This window comes from Chaetura pelagica, unplaced genomic scaffold (genome assembly GCF_000747805.2).
Source record: "Chaetura pelagica isolate M959 unplaced genomic scaffold, ChaPel_1.0 scaffold249, whole genome shotgun sequence".
Lineage (NCBI taxonomy): Eukaryota > Metazoa > Chordata > Aves > Apodiformes > Apodidae > Chaetura > Chaetura pelagica.
In genome coordinates this window covers 693,519-717,958 of record NW_009954538.1, presented here as the reverse complement: position 1 = coordinate 717,958, position 24,440 = coordinate 693,519, and the positions used below count along the sequence as shown (strand labels likewise).

At 37.6% G+C, this 24,440-nt stretch overlaps 1 protein-coding gene across 3 annotated transcripts in view; it reads left to right on the top strand.

The window, feature by feature from the left end:
* Window positions 1–10,479: 10,479 nt before the first annotated feature.
* Window positions 10,480–24,440, top strand: part of SPECC1L (sperm antigen with calponin homology and coiled-coil domains 1-like) — a 46,129-nt gene continuing 32,168 nt past the window's right edge. The window contains exons 1-4 of one of the 3 annotated variants that reach the window (XM_010004801.1): window positions 10,480–10,662; window positions 15,536–15,695; window positions 16,638–18,268; window positions 20,086–20,293. In XM_010004801.1, coding sequence (XP_010003103.1) covers window positions 10,510–10,662; window positions 15,536–15,695; window positions 16,638–18,268; window positions 20,086–20,293 — 2,152 coding nt within the window. In that variant the 5' untranslated portion in view covers window positions 10,480–10,509. The remainder of the gene's footprint in view (window positions 10,663–15,535; window positions 15,696–16,637; window positions 18,269–20,085; window positions 20,294–24,440) is intronic. The other 2 variants (XM_010004799.1, XM_010004800.1) reach the window with 2 other exon arrangements.

The window sequence follows — 24,440 nt, the reverse complement described above, 5'->3', positions numbered from 1 at the left end:
ATGTTCTGCACAGGTACATGCAGTGAATAATGATTTCCTCTGGGATGCACGTTTAGGGGGGTGAATGGAAAGCCTGACCAAGAGGCTGACATTCTTAGCACTCTCTGAAACTTTCTGTGTGTTCTTAATACATTTCTATGTATGATCTTAATTAAAAGCATGGGTTTGGCAGATGGAGCCTTCTTGAAACTTCTGCCACAGAATTTCCTAGCCATGTGAGGGTTGATGCTGGAGAGGCTCCTTCAGCATATTTCATTGTTCACTACTAAACTGTTGGCAGTCTACATATTGACAAGTCTTAACTGACACAGACAACTTTATTAAAATGATCTATTAGAGCTTGACTTTCTCTTTAACCATAAGATTTTAAAATTCTTTTTTCTAACTTTTTAATTAGTTGCTGAGTTGTGTCATTTGTTTAGCAAGCTTTTTGAAGACACTTAAGGGTGCTGTCATGCTTTGGTAGTTTGCTGTGACAGATACTGTGATTTACCAGCAAGCTCAGGCACCAGAACCTGCTTGTATCAATGCCATAGAGAAAAAAGTGCAGATACAGTAATAGAACCCTGATTTAGTGGTGAACTATCCTTGTTTCATAGTAAATAGCATGCTTTACCAGTATAAATCTGCTTAATCAACTTAGTGTTATGGGTTTTCGAGGATGGCTTATCCCCCTTTCTTCAGTGCTGTGGTCGATGGTCTTTTCCTCTTCCAGGTGCAATCAGTACTGTCAGTAACACACCAAGGATGTCAGAGAGTGAAGCTGCTGGAGGTTCTCGTGGCTTGTGGCATTCCATGGAGCTGCCAGCCCTTCATTCTTGTTTCCTAAAAATACAGCAGCTTCGTCACATTTCTTCAGACCACCATCTTTTCATATATCTTGTGTGACTCTCTGGACTTCCTTTTGTTTTTCCCACTTAAAAAGCTAGCAGTGTTTTTGATTCTAAAAGCTTGCCATTAATGGCAGGAATTGTTTTGTTGTTTTTATGTGTCAGTTGTCACAAAGAAGCAAAACTTGCTGGTTTTACCAGGTGCTCCTTACCTCTGTATCATTCCTCTAAGGTTTAATCTTCTGAATGCTGATACTCTAGGCTTTGTACCTATTTCCTTTTGCATTTTAACTCTGTGTGACTGATTCATAGTAAACAGTATAAATTCTGTTTGTGAAGGCTCCCTCAGGAAAAATACGAAAAACATTTTCAAGATTATAGTTCAAGCGTGCACATGAGATTTCAGTCTGTTTGCATTTTACATTCAGAAGTAAATTGCTATATTAAAAACATAAAATTATACAAATATGCATTGTAAGAATTTTTTGACAGTTTTCTGAAAATGTTTCTGATAGATACCTATAAAAATAGGATCTATCTACAGAAGAAAATTCCATTGTGTATAACTTACAGACATTAGTGGTGTAAGTAAAGGATATTTGAAGAAAAAATAACTATGAAGACTTCAGTGTAGCCTTTTTTAGTAGAAAGACTACATTTTTCTGGAGGGAATGGGAAAACTATTCCTAGGCCTTCAGCCAGACATCAAAGGCTCACCACAAAACCTGAAAGTATAGGAACGTCTCAAAGAAATACCATAAAAATGTTTCAGAATGGAAAGTGCTGAAGTGTTAGGCACTTGGCATTCCAGAGGGATATCAGCACATCAGCAGTCACATCAGTTAGGGATGTTGTACTGGTCCTGGGCCCTCAGTGCTTTCCCAGGCTCTGTCCCATGAACACTCCTGCATTGCTCCAACATCCAAAGTGTCAAAGGAAACAGGGACTATGTAAACTGGTTAGTGATTCACTCTTTTCCAGAAGGCTTGGGATAAAAATGTGGAAGAGAAAGAGTATTTCATCCTTTTTCCTGGGGGAGGAAAAAAAAAAAATAGTGGCTGCAAATGAGAACCTCTCCGTCCTGTCCCAAGGGCTTTTCTCCTGTATGACTCAGATTTGTGTCCTTCGGCTTTCACACTGGGGCAGGTACTGGGGCAGGCCCTTGGTGACACCAGGGCCTTTAGAAAAGATATGCATGTATTTCTCTCATTCCCGTCTGCCAAGGCTGAAGGATTTTAAGCTAAGAAATGAGTGTGCTGATGACAGTTCTTGGAGGTGAAGGAAGATGTGAGTTAGAGCACAGAATTCAATCCCATCCATAGCCCATCTTCAGACCTTTTGCAGTGGTCAGTTTTGTGTTGATTGCTTACAAATAACACAGTTCATCTGTTGCCTCATCTGTCTTAACCTGTGACTCCACAGGATAGTGTGGTTGTTGGGTGGCAGTGAGGGGGTCATTTGAGTCAGGGCTGTTGCTGAGCGTTTAATAGCCTGAGACTGAATGACAACAAATCTGGGTCTACACTGTCTCTGAGGGGGTGAACCTTCCTTCTTCTTCCCAGTCTCACTGCTTCCTTTACATAGTATCTAGCAATTACAAGGTGAGTCACATCAGTCCTGATCTGACTGAAAGACCAGCTCATCAAAAAATGAGCTATGATCTCTAGAATTGAAAGAAGGGAGAGGACTGAGGAGGGGGTGGGACTGCCTTTTTTGGTGGCAAGGTACAATTATATTATTTTCATTACTAGCTTAAATAATTCTCAGTAGGAGCTTCTCTCCCTCAGCCTTAACAAAGGCTGGCTTGTGGATGGGCCATTCCCATCCAGGCCATTCCCTTGGTCCAGCTGAGATCAGGAGAGTCCTTCTGGGGCTGGGAATCCCAGAGCTGTAAGCACCTGGGGGATGGGAAGATCCTCAGGGGATATATCTCTCTATGCTGTTTTTTTAGGGGGCAATGCCTTCAGGAATGTTGCCAGACCAGGTGAAGTGGACATAGTAAGCACCCAGTCACCTCCCAATCCCAGAAATCCAGGCACTATAAAGTCCTAGAGTTGAGAATATGTTGGTCAACAGCTGGTAAGAACAGACTTGTCTTTGTAACCATGCTGGAAGCAGTATTTGGGTTTTTTGAGTTTGGCATGAACTAAAGAGCTGATGGAGTGTTTTGGATGAATGTGAGACCTGGTCAGAGATATCTTACAGGTTTTACCTATAACATATATGTGCTGGGAGCTGCTGAGCTAGCTCCTGAAATAGCACATTGCACATCTTTACTCTGTCCCTCATTTTCTGATGGCAGCTAGGCTCCTGCCTGCCATTCTTCTCCCTCTGAACTTCATGCAGCAGGAGCCTTTGTTGCAGTTGTTGATACAAGAGTTCAGCTGACAACATTTTTATTGGACAAAAGCGAAAAGGTCACCACTGGTCACCTACTCTAGCTGGCACTTTTGGGAACAGCTGTGCTAGAGACAGTCCATTGCAATGAAAAGTTATCTACTGAGCTAGCTGGTTTGAAACAAAAGGGAGCTGCTGTGTTATATTTTATTATAGTTGTGCACCTTCTTTTGTGGTATTCTGTCAATTTCCCTGGTCTTAAAATTGTACCTTGCTGGTTTTTGAAAGTACTTCCTTGGCAGTACAAGGAAAATTTCCATGTGTGCAGGGGAATCTGTTGTTTAAGGACTACAATATATGCTTAGGTTTATATGGCACTAAATACACCTTTTTAACTGGAGAACTGTAACTGTAACTATTGATTTTTGTAGTGATGTTTACTTTAGAGAAGGCTTGGAATAAGCATAGATAACAGTACATTCAGTTAATGTGGTTAACTGACCGAGTACCACTTTTTACATAGCTGCTTTTATAGTTCAAGCTGGCCAGTCCGTTGGGAAATTTATTGTGTGCCCAGAAAACCTAAAGAACGAAAATAAGGGTTGGTTCTATTTTATCTGAATATTAACCTAAGAGTTTTAAAGGGGAGGTTTGTATTTTTGCTAAATTTGTTTAAGCATTTAAAATCTGACATAGAAGTGTAAGTATTATTCAGGAAATAGGTACATATTGCATCATCTCTTAGTACAGGGATTAACATTTGGATACAGATATGAAAAATGAGTGAGAAATGGCGACATAGCCAAGACTAGGTTTTAGTGTCCCTCCATGTTTATTGTACTAATATTCTACATATTATAGTCCCTCTTCTGCTTCCTTTATCGTGTTCTGCCAGTTGAGATTTATCTCTGCTTACATTGTAAGGGATGCACAGGCTGCTTCAGATAAAAGGATCTTTTTCATTGTGTGTATTATCAACAGTAATAGTCAAACTCCATGTAATAGTAATGTGGATAGTATTCTCAAATGTAATGAGCAGCCCTAGTTAATGGACATACTACAGGGTACTTATCCTACTTTGAATAATTTTTAATCAGCTCTGTGATGGATAGCAATAAGGTACAGATTTACCTGGTCATTTGTTCTGGTTTCTAAAACTGCAATTCAGCAGTGGTTTGAAATAGCAATTGTTTAAAGTAGGAGCTTGAAAACAAGACTACTGTATTTCATTTTGTTATGAAAAGGCTTTTAGAACACAGTTTGTAAGTTTAGTTCTTCTGTAAATGTTCCTGTCACTTGTCTGGAATGTTAAGCATTGCAACGGTTGCACATTGCTCAGAGCAGTTACAGCTCTGAAGTTTTCTCCAAAGAAGGAGTAGAGAAATTTAGGTGTGCAACAGCCAATTCTTGCCCAGAGCTCTGGTCTTTCCTGCCTTCTGTGTAAGACAGAAGTAGCAATAGCAAATGTCACTTGAAAACAGTGGACAGATAACATAAGGCAGAAATCCTATTTTTGTAATTCCACAACTTGTAATGGAAAAATGTAAAGGCCTTTTTTAATTTTTAAGATTAAAAGTAGTAGGAAGGTCTTTCCTCCTGAATAACTGCCTGCAGCAGTTGTTCCAAAATTTCAGCACCCATGAATCTTTGACATCTGTATATTTTCCTCACGGCATAAGAGCGTAGCAGACAGTGTCCTGACTGGAGCAGGGATCCATCCCACCTGGTGCTCTGGGTCCATCCATGGCTGTGAGCAGATGCCTCAGGAGAAAAAACCAAAACTGAAGTCTTCACTCCTACCCTGACTGCTTTCCCACACTGTAATTATTTTTGGCTCAGAGGAGTTTCTGAGCCCTTTGTGCTCAGCTATTTAGCATCCATTAGGGAATTTCTCTACCTTGTGCTTGTCCAGTCTCCCCTTCCACTCATGCTTTGTGCAGCCTCAGCATTCTTTCTATCTGCATTTAAAATATGGCTGATTTTGTTTCTTATTTTGACCCTGGCTCTAACTTTGTTTGTTGGTCCTTAGTTTTAGTATAGAAAGAGATGACTGACAGCCAGTCCTGGTCTGCATTCTTGATGCCATTTAATATTTGGTAGACTTTTGTCTTATTCCTGTGAGATGTCTCAGGGAAGCTATTATATACCTGTTATCTTAATTTTGACCCTTGCGGAACCTTTTTCAGGACTATAAGAAATCTCTTTTTTTGAGGTTGAGAGACCAGAACTGCACATAGCAATTAAAGTGTGAGTAGATGGGCAAAAAAATTTGATGTGCTGAGTGCAATACTTGTGTTTTATGGTTTGTTCTCTTTTCCTTTCTTTAATAATTCTTGGAATTGCTTTGGTGTTTTTTTGCCTTATTCTGAACACTGTACCAATAGTTTAATGAAGCTGTGAATCAAAACAGTGAAGTCTTGCTGAGCAACATTTATGAGTTGGGAGCACATTTATATATGAAGCTGAGATTTCCCCCAGACATTGTGCTTCCTACATTAATTTGCTATTTATATTGTCTGGTTAGTTTTATAAGGGTCTTCTGTGGTTCTCTGCAGTTTCCTGTTATCCTTGGTATCTTAAATAACTGCCTAGAATCAACAAACTTTCAAGTCACTAAAACTGATGTCTTTATTTTAAGCAATGAAACAAATGCACTACTTGTTCAGGTCTTCCAGAATCCAGTGGTTAATGGATTATGTTTTTGGAATTATTGAGCAAGAAACATCATTTTAGAGTGCATGTACAGCTTGCGGGCTGAAAGCTTGTGCTGTGAACATTGTAAAAGTACAGAACAATGTCTGTTACTACATAGTGTATTTCATATCCCAGATGTTAAGTTGTTGGTGACTGTCTTGCCTGCAGACTTAGAGAAGTTCTACATCTGTGTTTTGCAAGGGGTTAAAGAGGCTGTGTTTCATAATCTTTTCTCCACAGTTCTACCTTTTGGGGTACTGTGTTTCATAATCTAAAAATGTCATTCCCTAATTATTTGGGCAAAAGTTGTCAGCCTAAATATATCAAATCCAAATAACTTGTGCAAATAGAGAATTAAAGTGTACTGACTCCATTGCTCTTGGATGTGAATATTTCTGTTTTCCTCTGCAGTTTGGGTATTTGATTTTTCAATAATACTTATTATCCTCAGATTTCAGGGATCGGTTGTTTCTGTTTTCCTGAAACTCTTACAAGATATTTCCATGATTATTTGTAATTTTCTTAACAACTCACAACTTTTTTAATGGATAAAACTGCTTAATACCTCTTGATACCTTGTATTTTCGACCAAAGACAATAGACTAATACCTTCTTTGGTGCTGAACCCTCTCTCAGCTTACAGGCACAGGAAACTTTTTTGTGCTCTTGTAATTGAGCCTTACTTTTGTGACAGCAGTATTACCATAAATAAGCATATTAAATAATGTATGAGATTAAAATAATCACAGTAAGGAATCATACCCTCCTCTCCGTGCATTTTTCAGGTTTCTAAAGAGTACATAAGAATAACCATGAAAGCACTGCATGTTGGCTGGATGGATGTATCATATCAGTTTACAGTAAAGGGCAGAGCCATGCTATTGGGCAAAACAGTTTTAAATTATTATTTATGGAGTTGCATTTGCAGTTAGTATAAAATGCAGGACTGGTTTCACATGCCTCCACCAGAGCAAGGAGAGCAGCTCCTGAACAAGATTGTCTTTTGTTTCCTGTACTATGTGTGCTGTAGAAAGAGAGACGTTTGGGAAAGGATACAGGTTAGAGCGAATACTTACATTTTCGTTTAGGAATGCAGACTTTCTATCTGATATTTTGTGCTTGTTTTGGCTTTTTTCCATCCTGATTAATTTTATAATTGATACTGTAGTGCTAGCATTAATCAAGTTTTCCAGTACTGTCATGTGTCTGTTGATAGATGAATGTTTTGTTCAGTAGTGTGATATGAGGGACCTCATAGAGTTAGAATGCTTAATAACACTGCAGCTTTTTAGTGTGTAGCTTCTACTTCACTGGTTTTTTCTTTCTTTTTTTTTGAGGTGGGAGGAAGTGTGTGAAAAGGGAAAGGAAATCTTAAGTCATTCCTTCTTTCTCCCTAGGACAAAATATAAACTACAGGTTTTTTATGCAGTATTTGCTTTTTTTAAACAACAGTGAAATAATAAGTCCTCATGTGAATTATTAGTGGTGTCTGTTAATCTTCAGAAAGCTTCATTTATCTAGTGAGCATTTTATTTCTTATTTTCAAACTTTGTGCTACACAAAGACAAGTTTACTGTTGATTCCTAATACTGTGTCTTTCTAAGGAATGCAATGTTTTTCTTTAGAAGTATAAAGGTAGTCTTTATCTGTGGTATCTGCCTTTTGAGAAACTGGGTGAAGAAGGGCTTTTTCCACTTGGAGTTCAACAATATTGATGTCTTCTGTTTTCATTGCTGAAACCCCATCCTCTTTTTCCTTTCTGGAGAAGGCAAGAGGGCAGGAATTGTCACAGAGCAGCCATAAATTCACTTCAGGAGCCTAAGTGAGCAGCTGCTTTTAGAGCCTATGATGCTAATTAATGTCCTGTTCTTATTTTAAGTTCAACTCATTTGTATCTTTGTCTCAGTTTTTAAATTATAATTACGCTATCTTCTTTCAGTAAGAAAATAACTACTAGAGCTTAGTTTCTCTGGAAGAAAAACAGGAACAGTGGTACCTAACCCTCCCTGTCCTCTAAATATCTTTGAAGTTTATGGAAAAGTGGTTCTACCTTTGAGTTTCAGTAAATCACAAGTGCTTTTCAATACCAAATTTATGGATATTTTAAAATAGTGCTGTGATGAAACATGAGGATTATACTTTGTTACTTTGTTGAGTTTCTCTCATTTACAGTTGCTGTTCTTGAAGTGAACTGTTTTCAGAAACACTTCAAACCCACACATTTTCTAAAAAAATCCATTATGAATGAGAAACATTTGACTTCACACAGTCTTTTGTCACTGATGACCTCTGTGATACATTTCTAAGAATATAAATTCTTAGTACTGTAACAGCTAATGTTGTCCTGTATTTCTTTTTTGATTATGCATCCAGGGGGTTATGTTACTGTGTTACTGTAGTATAATAAGTGGATCCCAAAAGTACGGATGATCTTTCACTGTACATTCAAAGATCACATGTGCAGTGAGAATCTGGCATGTTGTAAGATGTGCCAGCCTTGATGAATGTGCTCTGTAGACTTGTTAAATGAGTATTGCAAATGGCCACTGCTGGATGTCTGCCTGCCAGCTGGAACTGCTGCTTTATCTAGATTGCCAGACAAGGTTGTCAAGCTCAGCCCAAATGTATGGTAGTCGTATTGTTGCCAGTACCCTAATCTTCGTTATAGCACTGGTTTTCTAATTCTGTGATATGTCAAAAAGCTATGGTTCTGATTTACTGGATTTGTTGCAAGAGTATAGCTTTTTTTCTTGGAAGTAATTTTTTTAAGGCAGTTCAGCTTCACAACGAGCTGTGCACTGAAAAGTCTCTTGATTATTTTTCAAGCGTGCTGTGGGCAACTTTTTTTTATGTAGTCTGTAGAACATCAAAATACCATTCAGTAGTAATGATGCCAGTTTTACTAAACAACTCTGTCCTCTTTGGTCTTTACAGTTTTCGTTTTCAGTTGAGTAAGATCAAAAGCCCAGTAAGTGATTGACTCATGAACATGAAAAAGGCAAGAAATAAAAGTGTGGCAACTTGGTCCTACCTGTAAATATTAGCATCTGCTTCTGGAATCTAGTAGGCAGTTGTACCACTTAAAATTATGTGTATATAGCAAACATGTTACCTTCATGGGGCTTTTCTGGTTTGGCTTTTGGCTTTCTTAGGAGTGTCTCATTTCAAATTATCTCTGTTATTTAGTCTTCTGTGAAGGCGTTCTGATTACTAGTAGCTGTATGGCAGGACCAGTGCATTTTTGACATTCTGATGATGAAACTGAAACAGCAAACAAAGTTTTCTGTGTCTGTTCATGCCAGCTTTCAGAGCTAAAGTGAATCTGGAAGCTATAAACAAATATTTTCAGTGTCTTAAAATGAAACTTCCTGTTGCTTCTGTGAACAGCATTTAAGGGTCTGAGGAGGCAAAACTTCAACAGAAATACTCCTGATCACTGTGTTTTTGTGTCACACATCTCATGCATACAATTATCAGTTTGCTTTTTGTACATTTGAAATGCACTTTTTAAGAGGTTGGAACAACTAGATGTGTTTCATGTTTCTAATCAGCTGCAGGATATTCGTCTCAGATAAACCAAATCACTTGCTTCCACCCAGAATCTGTAAGACCAAAAGTGGAGTGGAAGTTTCCTCCTCTTAATCTTCCATTGTATTTCTTCTGAAGAAAACAGCTGCCACGTATCTCAGTTTTGCAAGAGAGAAGATGATCCCAATGTGTCTAGTATTTCTGGTAGTTCATGCTTCAAATGATGACTGTTGGGTAGTCTACCCTTTCTTAGACTGTCTCCTAGAATTAGCAGTTCTTGGGATAGCTGCAGTGTTCGGATTTGCTGCAGCTGCTCCTGCTATGAGTGAAGTCAGCTTTGTTTTCTGGGGTTTTGTATGTTTGCTGGACAGTATGTCTGTTGTCTAAGAAAACCTGAAGGCAAGGTAAAGAACCTGAAGTGTCCTGACTGTGGTCCATGGATCCCAGTATTTTACTTCTGGTTTCTTCTAAGAGATAATCCTCATAATCATATGACTAGTATTAGATTTTGTACAATCCCATGTGTTTACTGATACGACTTTTTCTTTTAGTAAATGGTTTCAGGGATCAAACTTTTTCAACTTCTTTTAATTTTTATAACATACTTTTTTCTCTGCAGCTGCTGTTAACTCTCTCAGTGCTTTAATTACCAAGCTACTGGTAACCTTTTATCGGATCCAGTGTTGTTGGTAGTCAGGCTGTTGCCTGAATACTCCCATGGTATTTTCCTTCCCACAGTCAGACATAAAGAGCACTGCTGCCCTAATAAGCCTTTCTTTTGCCAGCTAATGAGTGAACTCTGAAACATGGGTCACTTATAAAATATCCTTGGTTCAGTGCCATTTCTGGAAAGACAACTGAAAAAATACTGTAAGTTGGAGTGGAGCTGTAGGAAGTGCTTAGTTCTTGGTAAAAACACACTTTTAAAAAAGCAAAAAACATTGGTCCATCACATGCATTCATTTTGGCTCTAATTTGTGGTCTTTACTACTATTCTGGACTTCTGGTCTTAAAGCATTCTAAAAAGAGAAATTGTTTTGCATTTGTATTTTTTATTTAAAATTTCTTTCTCTCTGCTTGTAGATTTGTTTGTAAATGCATCATAAACAGACAGCCCAGAATGAAGAAAGCAAGCAGGAGTGTTGGCTCAGTGCCCAAAGTGCCTGGAGTAAATAAAACTCAAACTACTGAAAAAGCCAAACCAGAAAACGGCTCCTCGGTGTCTGCAGTAACAAAACTCTCCAAAACTGGGACATCGGCCTCTCTTTTGAAGGTAATAACCAATAGAATGTTCTGATTATTTGTATTATTTACAATAAAGCTTTTAAAAGAGTAGAATTTTAAGGCATGTCTTTAATGCAGCTTAGACTAGAGGTTTATTTTATGAGTAACTGAAGGGAATTTAGATAGTTACACAGAACTGGGAAGGGTGATAGGACCTTGTGTGGCAATCATGGTGTATTTTTCATACTGCAATATGTGATGTGATGGGAAGCAATATGCTTTGCAGAACTCGGCTGTTCTGCAGAGGAACACAGTGGGAATAGCATTCTGATGAATGTTATTATTAGTGTCATGTGTTATGCTTGAATGGTATGTCAGTGACTAATGAGATTTGATAAGGGTTATTTACTAATTCTGAAAAAAAGAACTAATGAGGTATCTAATGTGAGAAACTTTTTGGTATCAGTGATCCATGTCAGGACAGTGCAGCTGCATTCTTCTAGCTGTTTTGGCCTTTGTTTTGTGTGAAGTTCTGCTTGAGCTGAATTTTCACATGTCAATTCTTGCTCTTAGAACAAGTTCAAAGGTAGAGGGTTTCTCTTGTATTAGCAAAGCAGGGCAGTAGATTTAGGAGCATGATTTTCAACAGTCAAGAAAAGTAAGACATGCCTTGGTGTCCTGCTGCGGAGTTTTCCCCTTGGAGCAAACACATCTGAGTTGGATGGATGGGATGAGCTTGCCTGGTCAGTTTACCTCTCCTGACAAGGAAGTATGGCTAGATCACCCACTTTTTCCTGTCTGCAGCCCAGGATGCAGAGCTGTGGCACTGCTGCTACCCTGGAGCAAATGAACAGAACAAGAAAACAGGCTGGTGTCTGCAACTGGGACCTGAACTACTGTCACCTACAGCAAGCCAGATAGCCCTTTTAATTAACTGGCAAATAAAGACCTAAAATTAAAGCAGTGGTAAGGGTTGAGTTCTCTCTTTAATAGCTATGCAGGATTACTCAAATCAAAAGGTGTGTTCCCTTTCTCTCTTTTATTCTTGCTTTTCTTTACGGAAGAATGGTTAATACTTTTGCTGAGGAACTTGCAAGCCAGGTTTCAGCTACATTTTTTCCTGGTCCCTCTGCTTTCCCCTGCCACCCAGATGTATCTTGCAGTTTTCTTTATTTAAATAATCTTTTGATACTTGTTGACACTACTTATTTTGTATTTCTAGAAACCTCTCAAAGATATACAGGAAAAAAAGTCCTTTGTAGTTTACTTATGAAGTTTCTTATGTCATGTCTCTCAGTGAGATAAAGGAGGAGGAGGATCTAACACTGAAGAAATTGGACCCAGTATGCTTTCACAATTTTAATGATATTAATAACACTTCTGGCTATGTTTGGGTGTAGGATTAGAATTGATGACAGTTGTATGTTTGATGTACGATGAAAATTTTTCTCTTAATAACTTAGACTTATCTCAGCTTTTTGTTGCAGCCAGGCTCACTCATGAAGTTGGATGTCTTTTATTTGTTAAGATACTGTTGTACAAACTATGTGACTTGATAGTAATGGCAAATCCTAGCTTTGCTGAGTGTTCCATACTTACACAACAAAGTTAGTTGTATTTTTTTTACTTAGTGGTACTGGAAAGTCACACTTATTATTACTGGCTGGAAAGAAGTATCGATAAAAAGTTGTATTATTTTAAATAAAAGTTTGGTATAGTACTAGATTTGACCTTGTTGATGAAGCATTTGGCACATTGTTTTTCTCATAGTGATTATAGGTTCTTTTCTTGGACTCAGTTAATCAGTGTGTGTATTATGAATTTCATTTAACATTCCTTGACCTAAAAAACCCCACAGCTCTAGTCCCCAGTGCACGTGTGCATACAGAGAACTTTAAGTTGGATATTGAATGAGAAGTCACTGTTAAGGAGTAAAAATACACACGTGCAGTACTTAACCCCAGTTTTAATTCAGTCAGTAATAACTGAATATTACTTTTCAATTATAGTATGTTTTTTCCTATCCCCTTCATGATACCACTGGTCAGTGTTGAGCTCTGGGTGGGCTTCCTTCACTATGCATTGTTCCATAGATTTGTCCTTTTTTGTGGAGTTTTCAAAGTGTGTGGACAATGAACACAGGAAGAAACTGTGTGACCCACCCTTCTGTAGAGCTGAACACTACTCCAGAGGTTGGTTTACGCATCTGCTTCAAAGTGCCTTTTTGTCAGTTGCTTCTTTGTAGGGTTTTGGCTTTAAATTTGTCCAGGACTTTTGTAAATATTCAGCACCCCCCCCACCACACGTCATGTTACAGCAGAAGGCTAACTGCCAGCCACTTCCAGTTTTTAATCTGACAAAAAATACTTTGCAAATAACAATTTCTTATTTTTTATATACTTTCTTTTTTAGCTAATGAGCTTGTGATCATGCTAACACACACAACACTAATAAACAGCAGCTGTACTTCATACAAATGAATTGCAGAATCCAGTGTCCCTGAAAAGCCAGGACACCAATATTTGAATATTAAGAATTAGATTGTGCTTTCAGTATTCATGTGTCTAGGATTCAGTATTCTGCTTGCAAAATGCAGTAACTTAATTACAGATTGTTGTGAAGTTTGGTTTTTGAAGCACTCAAATGCAGCAACAGCATCAAAGAAAATCCCAGGTAGGAATAATTAGAGAGAGAGAGAGAGATAGAAAAAGGGATTTGAATGAAGTGCAGTAAATAGGATATACATATTGAGAAACTAAGATGAAATTAATTGTAGAGGTGATCACTGCAGTTTCATTGCACTGAAAGAAAGATGTGAGGGAAAACAGAATATGAATTGTATAATTATAAGAGTTTTTTAATATAGAAATTAAAAATGTCTGGATGAGCATTTGTAATTATGATATTTTAATTTTTCATATTTTAATGTAGAGGTTTTAATGCTAGGCAGGATTGCACTCTTCTCACTACATGGGAGAAACTGTCTTTCCTTAAGGAAAGAACATACAGCATTGATTTTGCTTCCATTAAAAATATATGCTACCAAAATACTTCAGTTTTTAAAGTCAAGAATTGTTACCATTGTGGAGCATTAAGAAAAGAGCACTGCTGGTTTGTAATTTTTTCAAAGCTTTGCTAAATAGTTTTCTTTGCCAAGAGTATAGTGTTACAGTTTCTCAAAACTGTTTACTAATTGGCTGCAGAGGAGGCAGTGCCTTCCAGCCTAGACTAGAAATAGTTTACGGGTAAGTTGGAAGAAGAATGGCTGTCTTAAATTCCTTTGTTCAGCAAGGACTGGAGATGACTAATGTCACAAAGTGTGTATTTTACTTAGCTTTTTTTTTTTTTTCCCAAGCTGAATCACATCTTGACCTATTTGGCTTGATCACAGTACTTGTACTATACAGGTGTCTAAAGCTAAATCTGATTTCCCCACTCTTTCAACAGGATGGAAATGCTGACAGCTGACACTGCCTTTCAACTGTCACCTTTGCCAGCTGACTGGCAAATTCAGTAGCAACATAGCAAATCACCTGTGCCTTTTTGCAATACTTGTTTTAGGTGATAATTGCATCACAAGGTTGTTTCCCTCCCCTTTTGCCCCCATACCCACAAAATTAGTTTAGATTAGATATGAAATCTGATTAGGTTACAGGTTGATGGAGGGTTGTCATACAGTAGGGGTTTGTGCTCAGCTCTTGCCAAAAGAAACTGTATAGAATGAAGTGAGACACAACTTTATTTTAAATTAAGCAAGTGTACCTTCATTCTGATTGTACAGAATTGTAATGTCTGGGATATAGTTTCTAACATGAGTATGTGTGGCAGCTACAAGTTATAAGCCTGCAGAATTTGAAAGTCATGATGTAAAGCAACTGGTTCATTCCTAAACACTACTTTTTAGCTGGGGTGCTGTTTGAGACTTCAGATGTGTTACTCAGCTGAATAATACAGTTTCTAAAGGAATGCTGCTAACACAGCTGTTTCCTTTTGATTTTTTGTGTCCTTATAATGGGAAGAATGTTTAACATATTTTGATTGTTTTGCCCTTTGAAAAACTGCATTTTAAAGAGTTGTAAGGTCTGCCAATTAATTCTTTAAAACTTAGTATTTCTAGAGTTTGCTTTATTCTGAAAGATGTAGTCTGTATTTGAGAATCTGGTTTTTGTGACTCCTGTGCTTACTGTCACATTGCCTTGTCATATTCCAGGCAGCTTTTGTGGCTAACAGGAGTTTCAGGAATGATCATACAAGGTCAGATAAAAAGTCCATCAAACAAATGTCCTGTGTCTGAGAGAACCTAGTAAAGAGCATGAAAACAAGGCAAGGATATGGGTAGCTTTTTCTCCCCTGTGAATACTGTCCTAGTCTCTAGTGATTTGTAGCTTAGTATTTTGAGCTAGAAAGGGTATTTTGTTGATGTTGGATTGATTTTTGCTGTTGTTTGATTTATCTTTTTGTTGTGAACTTGTGCACCAGAAAACACTTGATCATACTCTATTGAAGGACATTATCCTAATTTCCTAGTATTCAGTGGTTTAATTATCTAAGAATTGCCATGATTTTTATGCTTACGCAAACTTTCAGTCAAAATTGAGAAGTGTTACACTGTGCTGTGCTACTGTGCTTTCCTTTTTTATTTTTATTTTTTTAATTCCTTGGTTATGAAACATTAATCAGTTTGTCCAGGAGAAAGAAGACTCACTTTTTGTGGTCAGTCATATGTAAGAAGTTGAAGATCAGTTTCAGCTCACCAACTCTGCTCAGTGAAGTGCATTTTTATGCTTTTCTACATTCTTACATACACACATGACTAGTCAAATATGTACTTTTTAAACTGGTGGAATCTTTAGCAGAAGAAATCTTGGCTATGCATGCTTTTCAGCCAGCTGTCTTAAAGCAGATCCTTCCCTTTCTTTCAGACTAAGAGTAACGATGACCTCTTAGCAGGGATGGCTGGCGGTGGTGGAGTGACAATGACCAATGGTGTCAAGGCAAAGAAAACCACTTGTGTATCAACGGGATCTTCAGCTTCAGGGACAGCCATGAGCAGTCTGGAAAATAAACCCAAAACTGTTGCAGGTAAATGGGTATATTGATTTTCCTATTATGTACTGAGAATCCAGGCAGCCTCCTGAAGTGGTCAGTAAGGCCACAGTCAAATCAAACACCTCCTGTGCTCTTTTTCCTGTTTTTTAATAATGTAATTGCCTTTTTAGAGGGTGTTCCTTTTAATTTTTTCAGTACTGGTTATGCAACTACTGTATAAAACTAGATAAGAGAATTAATCTAGATAATAATACATTTCTCTAAAATAATTTAGTTTGTCTAAAAAAAATCGATGCCACAAGCTCTAAACCTTTAATACGTGATCACTTGCAGCAGGGAACATTATGAATTGCTTTTAGAAAAATGAAGTAAGAGAACTTTTGAAAACTGTTCAGAAAAGTGAAATAATTTGGTTTGTTACCAGTATGCATGGAAGTGTTTCTTGCCTTCCTTTGCAGTGTTTTGGATTCCGTAATCTTAGCAAAGCTGTAAAACATCTGGAAATAAAGTAGGAATAATCTTGTCTTTATGGAACAAGATGAAAATACAAAAAAGCTTGACTTGCATTTTAGGGAATCATAATTGCAATTCATTCCTTAAAAGCTTGAATTCAAATCTTCTGAAAAGAGAGACAAATTGGAACTTGTAGGAAGAGCACTGCTGCAGATTTTGTACAATTTATCAGAAGCTGTTCAAGACAAAAAAAGAAACTTGCAAATGTTAAACTTTAAGGTCTAATTAATTTCCAAAATACATAGAGCATGTGTCATGGTAAAGCATGTATCAATTAAAATACAACTGCAGTGATTCATGGTTAAGGTGGTATAAATGCTTACTCTAAATGTATTTTATGAAATATACTTACCAGTGTGATTCAGAAAAATCAACAACTGTATTGCTGATACAAAATACTCAGTCTTTTATTACAGATACTGTATTTTAAATTAATGTTCCTAACTTTCAAAAAACATATAGGTACAAGTTCCACAACTAAGCGTAGCACTTCGTCTGGAAATAAAGAGTCAAGCTCTTCTAGAGAAAGAATACGCGATCGTTCTCGTTTGAGCCAGAGCAAAAAGCTGCCTCTGACTGGCCAGGGGACCCATGACACGGGACTGGCAAAGCGCTCCCGCAGCCGCGCCAATCCAGAATCCAACATCCGGATGAGCAAGTCCAAATCAGACAATCAAATCAGTGACAAAGCTGCATTGGAAGCAAAGGTGAATGATCTTCTGACATTGGCAAAAACTAAAGATGTGGAAATTTTGCATCTGAGGAATGAGCTAAGGGATATGCGTGCTCAGCTGGGACTTAACGAAGATCAGTTAGGTGATGAAAAATCTGAAGAAAAAGAGGCCACCATTGTCCATCAGCCAACTGATGTAGAGTCTACATTGCTGCAGTTGCAGGAACAAAACACTGCCATCCGAGAAGAGCTCAACCAGCTGAAGAATGAGAATAGAATGTTAAAAGACAGACTGAATGCATTAGGATTTTCTTTAGAACAAAGACTGGACAACTCTGAAAAACTCTTTGGCTACCAGTCTTTGAGTCCAGAGATTACAGCCGGCAATCACAGTGATGGTGGTGGTACTCTCACATCTTCAGTAGAAGGTTCTGCTCCTGGATCAATGGAAGACTTGTTAAGTCAGGATGAAAACACTTTGATGGATAACCAACATAGTAATTCCATGGATAATTTGGACAGTGAGTGCAGTGAAGTTTATCAGCCGCTGACATCAAGCGATGATGCCTTAGATGCTCCATCATCTTCGGAGTCTGAAGGCATACCAAGTATAGAAAGATCTAGGAAAGGAAGCAGTGGCAATGCAAGTGAAGTGTCTGTGGCTTGTCTGACAGAACGGATACATCAGATGGAAGAGAATCAACACAGCACAGCTGAAGAGCTCCAAGCCACACTTCAAGAGCTTGCAGATTTGCAACAAATAACACAAGAGCTAAACAGCGAGAATGAAAGACTTGGAGAGGAAAAAGTAATCCTTATGGAATCTTTGTGCCAGCAAAGTGACAAGCTAGAACACTTCAGCCGTCAGATTGAGTATTTTCGATCCCTTTTAGATGAACACCATATTTCATATGTAATTGATGAAGATATGAAAAGTGGTCGCTACATGGAGTTGGAGCAACGCTATATGGACTTGGCAGAGAATGCTCGGTTTGAGCGAGAGCAGCTGTTGGGTGTTCAGCAACACTTGAGCAACACTTTGAAGATGGCAGAGCAAGACAACAAGGAGGCCCAAGAAATGATAGGGGCATTAAAAGAGCGAAATCACCACATGGAACGGATTATTGAGTCAGAGCAGAAAAGCAAAACAGCGATAGCATCTACCTTAGAGGAGTACAAAGCCACAGTAGCCAGTGACCAGATTGAGATGAACAGGCTGAAAGCTCAGTTAGAGCATGAAAAGCAGAAAGTGGCTGAGTTGTATTCTATACACAATTCTGGAGATAAATCAGATATACAGGATCTCCTGGAGAGTGTCAGGCTGGATAAAGAAAAAGCAGAGTCATTGGCCAGTAGTCTGCAAGAAGAGCTGGCGCACACTCGTAATGATGCCAATCGATTGCAAGATGCCATTGCCAAGGTAGTGTTTAAAACAAACTGTTGTTTTAACATGCTGTGTACACCATGACTTACTATTGGTCATTGTAGTTCTTTCAGAAGTAAAGGATTAATTATGGGGTTAATTAGGTGGCTGCAGTGTTAGGATTGATTGCTTTCTCTTAACTTTTGTTATGAAAATGGTGGAGGCCTTTATAAAAATTACATGGATACATTCAGCCCCAGGGTAACTGTCATGTTACTTTTTTTTAAGTACTGGTATATAAACACCACAACCTATTTCAAGGGCCAAACTCAAATGGTATTAATAAATTTTATTAATTTTGTGCTTGAATTGCATGCCTTCTGCAAGACATTTAAGAAGTTGGTGCCAAACTTGTGGAAGAAGGATGTCACTGAGAAAGTACTGGGAGTCAAAGTCTGAAGTGGTAACCCAGGTGTTGATGACTTGTAGGAAGGACCTCTCAAAAGTGTTGAGAATATTTTGAAGTTTCAGCTTATCCAAGTTCATTCAGTTAACTTAGTATGAACTAATGATAAAGAAAGGAGTGTCATCCTTCTCCAATCAATAAATGACTAATTTTGAGGCACACAGATTTTTGCCTAATTAAATTTAATTTACTGAATACATATTTTAATTTTAAAGTGAAAAAAGAAATAATTATAAACTTTTAAACAATCAGTGTTGAATATGGCAAATACTCACAGTTTTTTTACTAATCCATCCAGGAACAGCTTGTGTATTGACTGTGTTTTTGATCAAAATGTGTATTTCTAGTTCTAGAGCAGTTATTTTTACACAAATATAATTAATTTGCTAGTGAATATGTCCAGTAAAAGTGTTTACTGTCATTTAATAGAAGGAATAATAGAATTTATTTAATAACCTTCCTCATTTAAAGGTATATCTTCCTGATGAGAAAATGTACGCCCAATTTAATACATAAACTGTAGTTGCAAATCAACATGTTAATCATGATCACCAGCCAGTTAGAATCAACCTTAATTTGGGAGGAAAAAAAATAATAATAAAAAATCAATAATTAAAGCTGGGTAGTGCTATTACAATAAAAAATACTGAAGGAGATGGTTTAAAGCCATGCATTCTGTATATGAAAATCAGTGTCTGACTGTGTTGACCCACCCTAAGCCGTGACCTAATTTCTCTTGTTTTTCTAACACCCTGTTTTTGCTGTTGGATTAATGCTGCTTTGCCTCTGGTTTCAGCTAGTTGCTTATGTTGCAGTTCCATGAGGCAGGATAAAAAAAGCCTCACTGCTCCTGAAAGGGAGAATCTCTTCCTTTCCCTGTGTATTTAATTCAGTTCAATCGCTTGTAAGACTCCTCTGGGAGCTACTTCAGCTCATGAACATCTCACACACAAATATAAATCCCACTACTTGGTTAAGGAAATGAGTCATCTCACAGGTTCACCAAGCACTGAAATTGATGCACAGAAGAGGGCATTCTTTTTGGCAAGAGAAAGAAAGGGTAAAGAGTTTTCCCCGCCACGTCCCCCTTTTTCAATGGCAGTTAGATGTTAAATTGGATCAGCTGCTCATGAAATCACAGTCCTGGTACTATGATACTGTTGCTTCTCTTGAATGCAGGGTACTGCTGTTAGAGTAGTTGGAATGCTCATATAGTCAGCTTGGGAATAAAAGAGTTTAGCTCAGGAAAACAGTTGCCCTAGAACAATACATTTTTAAAGGCTTACACTTCTTGTCCCATACTTTTCTTACGGCTGCAAAAAGATACTGTAAGTATGGTAGCTACAAAACTAAAAGTGTGTTTTCAAATGCAACCAATTCAGTTATTCTAATGTGCATTCTTTTTAAGGTTGAAGATGAATACAGAGTGTTCCAAGAAGAAGCTAAGAAACAAATTGAGGATCTCAATGTGACTCTAGAAAAACTTCGGACAGAACTGGATGAAAAAGAGACTGAGAGAAGTGACATGAAAGAAACTATCTTTGAGTTGGAAGATGAAGTAGAGCAGCATCGTGCTGTAAAGCTTCATGACAATCTCATCATATCTGATTTGGAGAGTAAGTGTTATGAGTTTGTTTTGTGAGAGAAATTACACTTTAAGAACATCTGAAGTAGAAAGCTCTAACAGTGAAAATGTTTTACTTTCATATGTCTGAATTCAAGTCAGACTGAACTTTGCAGAATCCTTATACACTAGAGGAAAAAAAAAAATCAAGTTAGCTTTGCTTTTCCAGTCCCAGTAGTAGCCTGGTGGGGGAGTGATAATCTGTGAATTAATAATAAATATCACATTTAATAATGCTGTTTTCAAGTTGTTTTTCAAAGTAGAACAACATGTAATTGCAGACTGAGTAATAGTGTGCTTCTTGTGCTTTTTGGAGCCTGGATGATTAATGTAGTGTTTTTATGTTGTTGGGTTTATTGAGAATGCTTGCTCTTTTGAGTCCCCAGATATTAGGAGTTAACCAGATAGCTTGAGAATGTTTATAATTAATGATTTTTCCCATCTGAAAGAAGGTGGTTTTAGTGGATAAATGGGTGAATGGAGACCCTGAAAATCACAAATGTTAGAGCTGACTTGGCAACATTATGTGTATCTTCCTGGTTAGATTTGCTCAGGTAATGAAACTGATCTGTGAATCTAGAAATCAATCTGACAAACTTGAAACAAATTAGAATAAAACTTTATTTGTTGACTCCTGTCACCATACAGGAAATGGTTAGGGCTTGTAAATTAGTGTTTACTGCATGCTTGTCTAGCTCTCCATACCTTAGTTCCCTCTCTGATTTCCAAGACCTGCTCAGACATTCTTAACCACAGGCTGGAATTCTGCAATTAGCCTCCATCAAAATAAGAAGTTGTGCAACTGTTCCCTGGCAAACTGTATTTGCACAGTGCTGCTTAGAGAATTCAAATACCTGCTATACAAAGACTAAACAAGATAGCCAGATCAACAAAGCATGATGCCTTTTAATCACAAGGGGAATGAATATTCATAGAAGGCATTTTAAAGTGGTCTGTTCTCAAGAAAAGTAACGTCTTAAGCAAGCTAAATTTTTTTTTATGAAGTTCAATGTCTTCAGACATGTGACTGTCAGCTTGGTTTGCCTAAGGAACCCTTCTTTATTTTGAAAGACAATCAGTCTTTATCTTTACAAAATTGCTTTAGATTTTTATTCTGCAATTTATTTATTATTTTTTTTCTGTTTCTTTTCCAAAATATCTGGGAGCAGAGGCTAAGGCACATGGTCAGTGCTCTGACTCTGTTCCTGAGGTAATTTTGTCTTGAAGAGGTTGCATTCTTTTCTAATTGAATTGTTTTGTCCGTGAACTGAAGTTCATTCATACAGAAAATAGCACTGTAGTCAAGTAAACATTTAGGCATTTGCCTAGTAATCCCCAATTACAAGACAGCTCTAATTTTTAGGTGCTTCTGCTTTGGGGGTGCAAAACAGCTGTCAGATATTTCACTTAACTTGTAGAAATTCAGGCAGACAAACCTCTGCCTGTGCAGAAGTTTTCAACAAAAATTGTAACAGTCTTGTTACTCATTGCTCTTGATACAGTTTGGAATATTTAGCTGTGCTGCAGATAGTCTGGTGTGATTAATCCTTTAGGGACGGAGAGCAGTGTTTTAGTTATAGACAGGAGGGAGGAGGCATCTAGTGGCGGTAAGAGAGGATGGCACCCTAAGGATGGTATAAACTTAAAATATTTTTCTCTGACCACTTTACAATGCTGTTCATAATGGGTTCATAATTAAACCTTGTACAGGAGTGTCTTGGTGGTAGCCTCTAAGTAGTTTGAAGAATGGTGTTTTTTTCAGCCTCAACAACCAAGTGTAATAAAGATCCATAAAGGTTTTTGTTAAGCAGCTTGTATTTTAGGTTTTAAAATATGATGAAATCTAAACCACCTGTTAAGGAGAGGACTTGTCTAATGGTAAAGTTACTGGGTGAATGAAAGTGATGGCAAGACAACTGGTAATTTCAAGTGCTAAGTGATGGAAAACTATCACTTAAAGAATTAACAAAAGTTAGATTTTACAGTTAGGAGAAAGATGAGGTGGTGAGTTTTGACTGAATGTATTGGTTAATCAGCACTGAATAATAACGGAGGGATGTGAAAAGCTCTAGCACTTGTGCTTGGACACCTTCATTGTGGGCTTTCTAAACACCAAAAAGAAGCATAATGAACATACAACAAAATGTTTTTTCACAGCAATCTGAATATTGAACTGTGGAATTTTAGCTGTTAATGTTTCTGCCTGCAAAAACTGAGATATTTTTGATGGGGCCAGTAGGATGTAAATTGCATTGATTAAATATATGCTGTATGTTCCTGATGTCTATCCAGATGCAGCAGGATCTGTAGTCAGCTGCAGCTAAACTCTTACTCGTGGCATAAGGAGTTTTAAGCATAGTGCTTCTGTTTTGTATCTAAAAAGTCTCAGAAATATTAAAATAACCTGTATGTTTGATGTCCTCACTAGTGTGCTGAGTGAGATGAAAGCAGCTCTGGTGTCTCTGTAGGGGCTGGAGCAGAGGTGAGGGCCGGGCGAGGAAGGGCAGGCCTTGCACTAGATGGCGTGTTGCCTCCACTCTTCGTTTCTGACTTCAGGCACCAAAGCCATCCTATTAGTCATCCTGGATGACTAAGGGGAGAAAAGAAACCTACTATTCTTCCAAGAAGTTAATAAGAGTTTGTGGGGAAGTTTTTTTTTGAGAACTTTGTCTTCTAATTTGCAGAAAATTTGTAGGTTATCTTATGAGCTGTCACATGTTTCTGCTGAAGTCTTAAAATACTCACTGCATCTTCACTTAGCATAAGGTACACATGCTAAACATGCCAGTTCTCTTGGTCTGTGACTATTTAAGTCAGTCGATTTTTTTGGACAAGTGTAGGTGAGCAAGGAGGTTGATATATATAATGTTCAGTGATAAATCATTCTTTTGTGGATCTGACAGTGTTAGTTTTTAATTCTGCAACATTTCCTTTTCAAAAGGATCTTGACAGCAGTTGTGAAACTAAATTTTTACATTACTGTATTTAGGCATTTTCTGCCACAGCTCTTGGCTTTCTTTCTGAGGCCTATTGTCTGTCAGTCATTAACTCTAAAGCAAGATTAAGCAAATTACTTGAGCTTTGGTACATTAGTAACCACTGCCTCTTCCTTATATTAAGAAGCTATAATTCTTAAATTAACTGTAATGCTGGCACTGCTCTGTGCAGGTGTGGTTATACAAGGATAGCCATTTCTATGCTAAAAAATTGAAATGCTGTTTTAGTGCAAGTCAAACTAATGTAAATAGTACAAAAACTGCAAGAATGCAAATTGTGGATTTGCCTGTATTTGGATTACTTGACTTAATGATCCTTATCAGGAATTGTAATGTCATGTTTTGAGATGAATATGTGTATCTGAATATTATCTTTTTTCTTTACAGGCTATTTAAATTAAACAATTGAATGTTGATACTAATTTTTACTTCATAATGATAATTATAATTGCTAAATATAATTAGTAAGAGTTACAGGTACAGAATACAGTGATACCCTTTCTCTGACAGACTTACAAAATGTAGATAACTTCGTTTCTTCCTCCCACCTCCAGCTCTAGTTGTCATGTTTTTCTTTACCATTTGTAGTCTGCATTTTCCATAATTTATTTTTCTACCTTTTAAAAAACAAGGCTTTGTTAGACTGTGATTTAAATCAATATAATTTTGTAACATGTAGACATAATTGAATCCTGCAGTAAAACAGAAGCAGCTTGCTGCTTTGCCGTTTTTGATTATCCTGTTCATTCATCAGAACAGACTCATCGCTCTTTACTTACCTTAATAGTAGTTACTTTTCCTTTTCTCTCAATCCTCTTCCTTGCCTATGCTCATTAAAATAAGGAGATTGGATCATGGTAGAAGAGAAGTAACTGTCATAATATACTGAACATGGCAGCACATAGAGGTGGGAGGAGGTTGTGTGTGTTAGAGACGAATCATGGAGGTTGTCCCCATGCAGAAAGGAAGGCTACCACAAGGCAGCTCTACCTATTTTGACTTCTTGAATTTGCAGGCTGTAATTGGTGACACAATGTGAAGAATGGAGTTCAGGCTATAAAAGGTGAAATTGCCTAATGTAGTCTTAATTTCTCACTACATTTCAAATTCAGTTGCAATTAATAGTTTTCTGGTTAGGTTTGG